General features: G+C 48.2%; 2 protein-coding genes across 2 annotated transcripts; one reads left to right on the forward strand and one right to left on the reverse strand.

Annotated features, from left to right (window-relative positions):
• Positions 1-2428: 2428 nt before the first annotated feature.
• Positions 2429-3740, reverse strand: LOC117590513. The gene is made up of 2 exons (XM_034283204.1): positions 3433-3740; positions 2429-3265 (listed from the first exon to the last, which is right to left on the reverse strand). Exon 2 carries the CDS (start codon positions 3188-3190, stop codon positions 2594-2596), a length of 597 nt encoding a protein of 198 aa, XP_034139095.1. The 5' UTR covers positions 3191-3265; positions 3433-3740; the 3' UTR covers positions 2429-2593.
• Positions 3741-5174: 1434 nt separating this feature from the next.
• On the forward strand, positions 5175-5570 carry LOC117590492. The gene has a single exon (XM_034283154.1). It carries the CDS (start codon positions 5250-5252, stop codon positions 5559-5561), a length of 312 nt encoding a protein of 103 aa, XP_034139045.1. The 5' UTR covers positions 5175-5249; the 3' UTR covers positions 5562-5570.
• Positions 5571-11144: the final 5574 nt, after the last annotated feature.

Below are 11144 nucleotides of genomic sequence, written 5' to 3' on the forward strand. Positions count from 1 at the left end.
ACGTGGGACCAGCGCCAGCCCCACAAAACGTTTAATTAGCTAATTGCGACAGTGGCTGGGACAAAAGTCGCGTCTCCATTTGGGCCCAACGTGCCTGAGATCATCTGTGGGCCGGTGTGGGCCAGCCCATGTCTCGTTTGAAAAAACAAAGCCTAATGAGCTTCCGTTTTGCCGAGGCTGTTTGTCTTTTCAGTCGACCATTAATTCAATGTGAAAGAAGCGAGCTCCGAGTGAATAAATACCCACGAAGAAAATATTGGGTCGATGGAGAAGCTCCAGCGGCAGCTGTGACACCACAAACTGAACCAGTTCTCCAGGCTTGCAATTGTGTGACAGAATTCAATGCTGATTGCCCCTAGTTACTCAATAATCAAGTTATTCGTGCGCATGTCAGCGATATCTCTCTATCTAAATCAAGTGGCAAACATTTGACATTGTCTGACTCGCCATCAGATGCGATGCACATTCGGATTCCATATTGATGCGGAGCAGAGCAAAACAGAACAGAACAGAACGGAGAAACAACACACAGAATTTGCATTTAGTGTCTGCGTTTGGGTGATGGCTCTATGGCCATTCTCTGATTGCAATTAACCAGAGTTTCGGCAGCAGCAGCAGCAGTGGCAGTCGCAGTTGAAGCCCCAGAAGCATCCTACGCACAGTGGGCTTTGAATGGGAAGAGGCGCCTTGCTGTTGGGCTGTCTGCAGCTGTGGCTGTGTGGCTGTGCGGCTGTGCGGCTGTGCGGCTGTGTGCCTCAGTCCAAACAAGTTATTCTCAATTACAATCTAACGGCCTAACAACAACAGTCAGCAGTACGGCTGGCAGCTCGAGTGAGGCTCGAGTAGCGTCCCTCGTGTGGGCCATCGGAGGTCTTCTGTGATCTGTGATCTGTCTTCTGTCTTCTGCCTGCTGCCTGCTGTTTGTCCCATGGTGCAGTGATTGTTGTTTTAATTAACGAGCTCAGCGCTGCTTGACTTGCCTCAAGAAATCAATTGCTCCAAAACCCCGTGCACCGGACGAGCAGACGGGGGCTGATATACTTGAGCGTTGAGCGTTAAGCGTTGAGCGTTCAGCGTTTCGGTGCGGATTTCATTTGGGGCTGTCTGTCGGTGCTCTGCTTGGAAGACATTCGAGACATTGAACATTGCTGCTCCAAATGCTATTTGTTTATTAGCTCCGACTGCGATAGCTTGCTTTTGGATAATTATTTATTAAGGTTTTACGTGGCAGTCCCTGTCCCTGTCCCACAAAAGTGCACATTCAACACACAGAGACAGGCAGAGAGACAGACAGACAGACAGACAGACAGCTGCAAGGTTGCTCTTGCAAGCGAAAGAAACCAACAGCAAAGCCGAAACAGAAACAGACACAGACACAGATAAAGATACAGATATCGGTACATTAGATAGATGCAGAAGCTGATGCAGATACACAGGCACACACAACTCTAATGGCAGCTGGCAGCTAATGGATTGAGATGTTCAATGATGGAGATGGAATGCTCACTCGTCCCTGAACTCCACTGCTTCTGAACTCTTTTCAGCTGCATTCCCGAGCTCCCAGAGGGCCTTGCCCACTACCAACAACCAAACGTATTCAGTTTTATAAGCACCACTTCAGCGATTCATTAAAGGAAAAATTCGCAAATAAATTTGATTTGTTTCTTATTTTATGTATCGATGAGCAGCAGCGCTCTACATCCTTCGCCATCATAAAGTATTTTAAATGAGACCCACACAATTATCCACTTGGCTCGTTTCTCTAGTCTACAGTCTCCGCAGTCTCTGTAGGAGAGTTCACAAAGCGCTTTCACGCTCCGATGCCTGTGCAGTCAGCGGGTTAAACGTGGCCATTGTCCCGCTAATTTGTTTGCGCTTTTGTTCTCTTGCCCAATCCAAAAATCTCCCTCCCATCCATGGCAGCAGCATGCGGATGTCTTTGCAGTGCTTTAGCGACCAAGTGGATATGGATACATAGACTATAAAAAATGTACATACATATGCATAGACATATGTACATATGTATGTACATAAGCTACAATGAAATGTTCTTTGCGAATTTCAATTATTGAGTATTAAATTGAATGAAGAACAAAGACAGTTTTAAGACAGTTTGTTTCTGAGGGGTTCGAGGAAACAAAAGCTGCAGAATTAATTTGCAAGCGAAAGCAGTTAGTTTACCGACGGACAATGCCGAACTTTGCAGAAGCGAGCGAGAGAGAGAAATAGAAGGAGAGCGCTGGAAGTGTGCACGAAATTGAGCCAGAGAGCGCGAGAACGAAGAAGGTGGGATAGACAGACGAAAGAACGGACGCTGCCGTTCCTGCACAGTGTACAGTGAGTCTTGAAAAATAACGAACCATTATACTTGATGATTTCAAAAAGGAGAGTACACCCATCCATCAATGAATAAAACACTCGTTATGGATTTGTTGTTCAATTTAGGCATAATTTTACTTGTCTATTAATCTATCTATTATCTGTTATATCTATTAATTGTTATGTTTTGCTTGGCATTTTGCCCGGGTTCTGGGCATCGGGCTTCGGGTCCAGGGTTTATTCGGTTTCAGTCAAGGAGGGAGGGGAGTTGTGCCTAGGCAAATCGCATGCACTTGGCCTTCTGGGTATAGGTGACGGCGCCATACTCCTCCACGATCTGGTCGATGGCTATCTTGTTGAGGTTCTCCAGGTAGAGGCGCGTCTTGCGCGACTGTATGATGTAGCTGATGACGTCGTGCATGTTGTCGAAGAAGAGGAAGCCGGCGGTGCCGCAGCTCAGGTCCAAGTAGCGGAAGCGGTTCACGTCGCAGGTGCATCCGTCGTACAGGAAGTAGATGAAGTCGCTGCTGTTATGGTATCGGAACACCACATAGTTGCCCCAGGGTGCCATCACGAAGACACGCTCCGCACAGCGGAAGCCGGCTCGCAGCAGCTTGCAGATGCTGTCGTAGCACCCGTTCTCGGACCCCACCACGGCCATCGTCTCGGGTATGCGCAGGAGCGCCGGGTAATGGTTCGGCTGGGCGCGCACCACGTCATGGGGGCCGCTGGACTCCGGGCATGGATCCAGCGGTGCCATGACCTTCGGTATCTCTGGACATGGCGGACATGGCGGCGCTGCGACTGGTGCCACCACCGCGGTCTTCCTCTTGCCCTTCTTTCCCTTCTTTCCCTTACCCTTCTTGCCCATGGCGAATAGCTAACGAACTCTTCCTCCGCTCCGCCTAGGTACTCGCTTCAGTTGAGTCGTTCTCTTTGGTCAGATCTAGGGACATAATAGGATATACGAAAGATATGTCAGAAACAGAAACTATTGCTCAAACAAATTTAATTTTAATTTCGATTATAAGTTAAGAACTGAGAACATTCTCAGCTAATCACGGGCTCGCGTTGCCCATCAATGCACAGAATAAAAGCACCTGCAGCACTTACCTGCAAGTGAAATGCTGAAACAAATTTGAGAGGTTGAAAGCCAGCAGCACTTCAATGGAAAGTACCAGACTTTGACACCTCTTGACACCTCCAAACAACCGCAATGCACCGCAACGCGATGGCAAAAACCCGACCCGAATCGAAATACACGAATGCGAACCGGTGCAGCCGAAAGTGATTTATTTTCTTACTTGGAAAATATTTTACAAATAATTTTGAACAGATCTAAAATTTTGTTGCCGAAAAGTTAATTTTTTTCCGAGATTTTTTTTTTTGTTGTGTGTGCCGTCCGGACACGATTTGGATTATGGAGCGAACTGAGCTGTAGCTTGTCGAACGGACCCTGACACCACCACAAACGTCACGTCATGGCCAACTTGATCCAGAAATTGGTGAGATTTATGGGAAATTGGGCTCCTTCCATTGTGACATTTTTGTTGCCAATCACACAGCCCGTACACAGGCAGTGTTGAAAAGTGCTGTGCTGGGATTGTCTAACCCTGGATGGCAATGAATGAAATTATTTGGTCTGCCCCATGGAGGGACTAACCTGAACAGAGAGAGAGAGAGCGAGAGAGAGAGAGAGGCAATTATGCAATGCTACGGGGGAGGGGCCACTCAGAGTATTTAAGTTGTGTGTGTGTGTGTGTGTGCCAAGGAGTCGACTCTCCACCGGTCCTCCCGCACCATGAACCAACAATCAGACGATCAAACAAGCCAACTGTATGGCCCCTCAGGTCCACACATTCTTGGTCAAGCGATGGAGACGTGCGATTGCAAAAGGATCCTCAGCTTCGGCTGTGGTTTCGGCTAACAAAAGTGAATGGCTGTCAAAGCAATTAAAAGTCTGCGCACTCGAGCTCCAAAGGGTGCCAAGCGGCAACGGCCGGGGCAGGGGAAAGGCCAAATAAATCACAGAAATATGGAAATAATTAAGAGTCAGAGGCGGAGAGGCCCAGGCCAGAACCTGTTGCCCGAATACTTCGCGGAACCAACGACCACGGACCACGGACAACGGGCCACAGACAATAACTAGCGACTTGTTTGCATATTCAGTGTGTAGATTGCAATTACCAAAACCCCAAGAGCCGCACAGTGGTGCAACCTGGGCAAAGATGAATTTTCACCACTCACCTACCATTCCCACAGTCCGCCACCTTTTGACTCCACTCTCCCGTGTCCACTGTGCAGAGTCGCATGCAAATCTATTAGCTCCCAAATCCACCCCCCAACCACAGCCAATTCATGCTGACTAAGCCGCAAATGACGCTCGACAGTTTGGGCCAGGTTTGTGGTTTGGTCTGGGTCTGGGTCTGCGCCTCGTCTAGACTGCACTGGCTATTGCCATGGCTGTAACTGTTTCTGCTGCTGTTCGCAGTATTTGTTATTGCTGGTGCTTGGCTCTGGTTCGGCTCTGGTGTTTGGCCAGTTCTTTTTACTTTATGACCAATTTGCGTCATTAATTTGTTTGGCGCTCTTATCAAACGGTGCCGGCGATGCATGCTGCGATATGCACATTCGAGGGATGTGCAGATACAAAAATTCTTTAGATGAAAATATGAATATGGTAAATGGTTAGGCATAAATATAAAGATAAATGCACAGATATGGATGGCCATCCGTGTTCTTTAGTGAATATAATACAGGTTTTGGATTGCACATTATGGAGTGGATTAGACGCAAGCCTCTCTAATGATCGAATGGAATATGTTCAGGTATATCAATCCTCAACCAAGTAGCTTTATCGGACAAAGTCATTTCTGACTCCTCAAAATTTTCGATTCGTTTTGGGAGGCTGTTGGATCGTCGTGGCTGGGATGGCGCGCTACCTTTATGCAGACCGTATACTCGAGGCCTTCAATGCCTTCCACCGCCCGATGGAGTTCGAGGAGGTGGTTGCCTATGTGGCCGAGCTGGAGATCAAGTCGGCGGAGGAGGTTCGCCTGAATGTGGACAAAACTTTGACGGCGGCCTGGATGCATGGCTTTGTCAAGAAGACGGAAAACTGGTACACTCTGAACTGCGGCTACTGGAACGAGGACTCCACACAGGGCAGAGCTGCTGCTGCCAGACATGCCGATGATGTCCTTTGCCTGCGCATTCAGGATGACATGACACCTGATGAATAAACATCTCTTCCAAACGCAATATGTTTTGGCTTATCTATTTTCTATTAGCTATCCCTTTAGAATGCAGCTCGTATGCGAGCACGTCTTTGTGCCTCTGCTCCTCCTCCATGCCATATATTTACATATATGTACATATTTAAATATGTATTTAGGAGCATACATATGTATGTATTTACTTGCGAAAACAAATACAAAATGCACAGAGACAATCGTGAATGAAAATCTGCGTTCAATGTTTGACATTTGGAAGCGTTACTCGTGCAGTCTCTAAAGTCGTTTCCTCTTTGCTATCCTCGAGATGTACACCTTTTGTGGCATGCCACGCAATCGCTGCCACTTCAGTTGCAGCAGCAACTCCAGATGGGTTCAGTGGGTCGCTGTCTCTCTCTCTCTCTCTGGTGGGGCACGGCACACTTCTATTGCTTCATCTTCCAGTAGCGCGGGTTGCAAGTGCTTGGCTAATGGGGCGCCCCAACCTGTCGTGGCAGCATAGTGAGTCGGCAGTTTCGATTAGGACACCCATATTATACTCGTCTGTGTGCTGTATACTCTTCTGGACGTCCGCGAGCCTCTTCGCGTGTTATATAATCAAGACTTGCATGCAACGAGCTGCTGTTTCCCATCTGTCGTTGCATCTTCTGCCAACTGCGGGCAATTAGCTTCCAGTGGATGAGCACGAAAACGATCCCCATGAGCTTTCGCAACTCAAACAAACCAAATTTGAAGTTCCGTCAGCTTTTGCCAACAGTAAGCTGCGAGAGAGGCAGGTAACAGCACAGGCTAAAAGCTTTTCGTTTGTCAGAGCGAACCGGGCAGCTTCAAATGCCAAGCTTTTTTCGCGCAAGCTCAGCTTGTGCTGCGCTAAAGCTTTGGCTGAATAAGTTCATGTCGTCGTGCTTCTTGGAGGGGAAATGCATGCGCAAAGCTAAAAAAGAGTTTGCCCAGCCACATGCCCCTCCCCCCTGCTCTTTGTGCACCTGCGAGGTGCTGGTGGGATGCTGCCCGCTGGATATGGGGGGCTTCTTGCTTGGATTTGGCGCGCATTCTTCGAATCAAAACACTCACTGCGGGTCTGTGTTAAACTTGGCCGTAGTACTCCGTATTCCCCCGATAACTGCAGAGCGATACTAGGCCATGGGCCAGTGCAACGAACTCCCCGACTTGCGACGCCATCGAGTCTGGGCCAAGCCGAAAAATAAGACCAAGTCATTGGGTCAGGCCAAGCCCATGAAGGCCAAACAGCGATAAAGCGACAGAGAGAGAGAGAGAGTAAGTGGGGGAATGGGATTCGGAATAGGAATGAGTGTGGGAGTGGGGAAAAAAGCGCAGCAGGGAAAACACTCTGGCGCCAACATTTTTATTGAAACTCTTGAGTGGTTTGAGTGGTTCGGATGGTCTCTCGGTGTGGCTCGCTGGGGTGGCTGAGTTGGTTTCCGCTGGCGCAGACTGCAGGTAACCCACAGCAAAATCAACAAAATGCAAAACGAGCTTCGCACGCAAATCAAACAGTGTCCGTCCAACCATCGAGGTTCGGGCGTGGGTTTGGGTTCGGCACGGGAACGCGTATGGGTGGGTGGAGGGTCTGCGAGCGGGCAGTCAAAAGGATGAAGGCCACAGCCACTCTACTGAGGGATAGAGTGAGAGAGAGCGGGAGGAGGTGAGCCTTCACGTGGTGTTTCATGAATGGTTTGGTTCGGAGCGGCTGCAGGCTTAATCCCAAACTGTAAACCGAAATTTTTTACGAGTTTCCTGCTCAATGAAGTTGCACGTGCACCCCCTACACCCCTGCAGAACCTCCTTCATAAATCCTTGAGGTTGTGTAGTTTGGCTTTTCGTTTTCCTTTGTCTGAGAGGCGCTCTCAGCTCTCAGCTCTCAGTCCCTCTCCAGCCGCAGTCCTTTTATTTGACCTTAACACAGCCAAACCGAAACACAAGCTAACCCTTTGCGACCCAAACCCAAACCCGAACCAAACCCAAGCCCACCCGTGCCGAGCCGACGCCCTGCCCTGACCTGGCCTGACCCGACCCGACCTGATCTGACCCCCCAGCATTCTAAGCTGCTGCTAATGGCAAATGTACATGGATCGGAATGAAATGGAAATACATCTATCTATCCATATTGAAATGCAAGGGATGAGGACTGGGTCACGTCTCTCTCCTTCTTTGTCTGCGTTCACTTTAAAGCCGTGGAGCAAATGGAAATGAAAGTGAAATTGGCAGTGAAAGTGAAAGTGGAAAGGGAATTGGGTGGCAGCAACCTTTGAGCAGCACTCTGAACCCCCATTTTTTTCAATTAACAAATAAATGGAGCGCAATCAGACATTAAACCACTTGTGCGAACCCTAAACCCTACGCTCAACTTTTATTTGTCGCTCAGTTTGAGTTTTTTTACTTTTGTTTAACTTATTTGGGGGATTTGGCATGTTTTGGACATGGCAAATGCAATTTATTAAGAGTCCAGAAAACAGTCACTGAAATCGAAAATTTGCATTGAAATTTGGATGAATTTTGGATCATTACAGTCCCAACAAAATCTTCCTCAAATTATATTCAACTTCTAGGCGGTCAAAATGTAATTGCTCCATTTATCAGCTGTATTATTATACCTGGTACTCGAAGAGTAAATGGGATATATTGTCTTTGTGCGAATAAGGGTTGTATGTAACGCACAGAAAGAAATATAGTATATAGAGAGTATATAGATCAGCATCAATACCCGAGTCGATTGAGCCATGTCTGTCTGTCCGTCCGTCTGTCCGTCCGTCCGGCTTGTTGAGCGCCTGGATCTCAGAGACCATAAAAGCTAGAGCCACCAAATGTTGCATCCACACTTCTGGATGCTCACACTGTTCCAAGTGTATTTAATGAACCCACCCCCTTCCGCCTCCGCAAAATGGCGAAAACCTACCAAATCTGCAATTTTGAAGATACAAGAAAACTTCCGTAGGGAATGACTATATCTATCAGATCACCAAATTGGGAACCGATTGGATCATTATTAAATTCTCTCATTCAGACTGTGCTTCGCGCAGACACGTTTCTGCCTCTGCCGTGTCTCTGCCCTGACTCTGCAGCGTGTTGGCGTGAGTAGTGTAGTTGATGCAGATGACAGACGAAGAAAAAATGTAAAATTTGACAAAAACCGCTAAGGTACAGATGTAACCCTGAGTACCGGGTAAAAAAAATGTGCCGCGTAAGAGGCGTCTCACACGTCCCTTCTCGTTTTTTGTGTGTTTCTTTATATTGCGAGTATAATTCATTTCGGTTCGAATAATGTTCAAAACGATTTAAACTGATTGCAGCCATGACTGACTGACGATTTGTATTCCCCACTCATACAAAATGTTTTCCCGCGGGAGTATTGTCTTTGGCTCTTGACTTTTGGCTAATTGCGTAATTTATTTGGCTCCTGCTTCCAGTCGGCTTCCATGCTCGCTCCACCCAGTTGAAGCCAAATTGTCAATACCAAAATGTCTTTTTAAATTCCAATTGTGTTTGCCAGTCGGGCAGGCATCAGGCATCAGCTTGGATTTGTTTGCTTCAAGTGGGAGGAGTTGGGCGCCTCTACTCGAGGGAGTAGAGCGAGGGAGTGAGCAAGTTGCTAAATAAATATGACACTCGAAAATTGAAACCGAAGCGCGGGTTCCCAGTTCCCAGTTCCCAGATCCCAGTATCCCGTGCCAGCTATGGCTTCGGCTCCCTTTTGGTGCTCCTGGCTCTACATTTAAACGATAAAAGATGCCAAATTGCCAGGACATTGTGCGGTTGGTTGGCTGCTGAATGGGGAGCATGATGATTGGAAATTCACTTCTTTTTCACTCTCTCGTTCGCTCTCCCTGTCTCTCTCTCTCTCTATCTATCTCTCGTTCAGTGTACTCTGCTCGTATCGTCTCTGTTTGTTTGGCTCCGTGCAATTTGCGTTTTTGGCGTTATTTTAGGCGCGTGGAAATGCGCATAAGAAATATGCAAACACAACCCACCAGAAGCTGTACACATATACAGCCAGGACACACACATACTCGTGTGTGCTACCCTATCCGAGGCTGAGTAAACATATCAATGCGAAAAAAAGAAGGGAAAAGGGAACCCAAACAAGCGTTGGTTCTATCAGTGCTAAACGGAATGAACAGACTGCCATGAGTGCTATGGAAATCCCACATCACTTGGCCATCATCATGACTGTGGGCTATACTGTGGAAAGAGTAAGCCATGCCAATCCACATCCCAACCTACCCTCCAGCGCCTGGCCAACCACTTCTTACAGGTGTTGATGATAAAGCGATTAAGGCTGGGGAGGCGCCTAACTGCGTGGCTCAGCGAAACGGGGAACACGACTTAACTGGAGCAAAGGAGGCGTCCCCGCCGGACACGTGTGCAAATGTAGCGGCGAGACAAGGTCAAGCAGAGACTCCCCCCGACCCACTAAAGCGCTTCATCAGCACCCAAAAAATGGGGCATCATTCCAGTCAGCAGCTAAGCTGCCGTCACCTGTGTTGGTGCGGGGTTATGGGATAGAACAAGGCATCTGAGTGTTACATTCATCTATGGGCTTGAAGATGCTTATTTTTCCATGCTGCGAAACGGCTAGGAAACATTCTCCGATGGGGCGATGAGCAGAATTTAGTTTTTTGGGGTAGAAGATGCCCCAAGGCAGAAAATGGCAAGACACGGCATGGCCCAGACCCAGGCCCAGGCCCAGGCCCAGCAAAACAATGCCGTTTACCACACCCACCGAGTAGCAAACACACACACACACACACATACACACGTACTCGTACACGTATAGGTGCTGCCTCGAAGGTGTGTCTGTGTGCGTACAAACAAGCCATTTCCGGCTGTTGCCTCACGAGCAGCAATCGAGAATTGCACTGCAAGAAATAGAGGAAAGTGGAGAAATATTTGACTCCCGATTGTGGCATTCTTTTCCCTCAGTGGCAGTGCGAGAGTGGCGGCTCCTTTTTCGTATCCTCAGCTGTGTGGTAGAAACTGAAACTGAAATTGAAACAGAAACCGAAACCGAAATGCAAAATCGAGACACAAGTGCGAGAAAGTCCGCTCTGTGGCAGAGGGGACGCTGTGCAGGGGGGACGTGTCAGATAAGCATCGCCGTGAGCAATGTACAAGTGTCCTGGTGCTCGTCCTGGTGCTGGTCCTGTTCTTAACTGCTGTGTTCTGTTCGTTCTATTAATTCAACGCTGCTCGATACTTACCCGATAGTTACTCGATATATTTCACAAATTTAAATATTTGCTGCATCCATTTCTGGTGAACTTTTGGACAACGTTTGCCCGCTCTTATCGGAACATTTTCATTTGCCCTTCAACCAGTGTGGCTCAGCTTCCAGGGGATCAAGGACACCCCTTGTAGTCTCAATGTTGCACGACATCAGGCATGGCATCGTCGTTGGGTGGAGGGGGGAAGGGGCAGGGGCAGAGGCGGGGGCAGGCATCAATGGATGACATTGACGGCCAAATCCCAATGTCGTTGAGAGCGCGCGCTCAGGGACTAAATGCTAATGTGTAATTAGGCTGCCGGCTCCCACTCGTCCGTATGCCTAATGATATCCTGTGCTGGCAGCCCCCT

This window comes from Drosophila guanche, unplaced genomic scaffold, assembly GCF_900245975.1.
Source record: "Drosophila guanche unplaced genomic scaffold, DGUA_6, whole genome shotgun sequence".
NCBI classification, from domain to species: domain Eukaryota; kingdom Metazoa; phylum Arthropoda; class Insecta; order Diptera; family Drosophilidae; genus Drosophila; species Drosophila guanche.

Bases quoted from the DNA above. Each gene is read 5' to 3' on its own strand.
- LOC117590513 (XM_034283204.1), bottom strand. From the start codon at position 3,190: ATGGGCAAGAAGGGTAAGGGAAAGAAGGGAAAGAAGGGCAAGAGGAAG.
- LOC117590492 (XM_034283154.1), top strand. From the start codon at position 5,250: ATGGCGCGCTACCTTTATGCAGACCGTATACTCGAGGCCTTCAATGCC.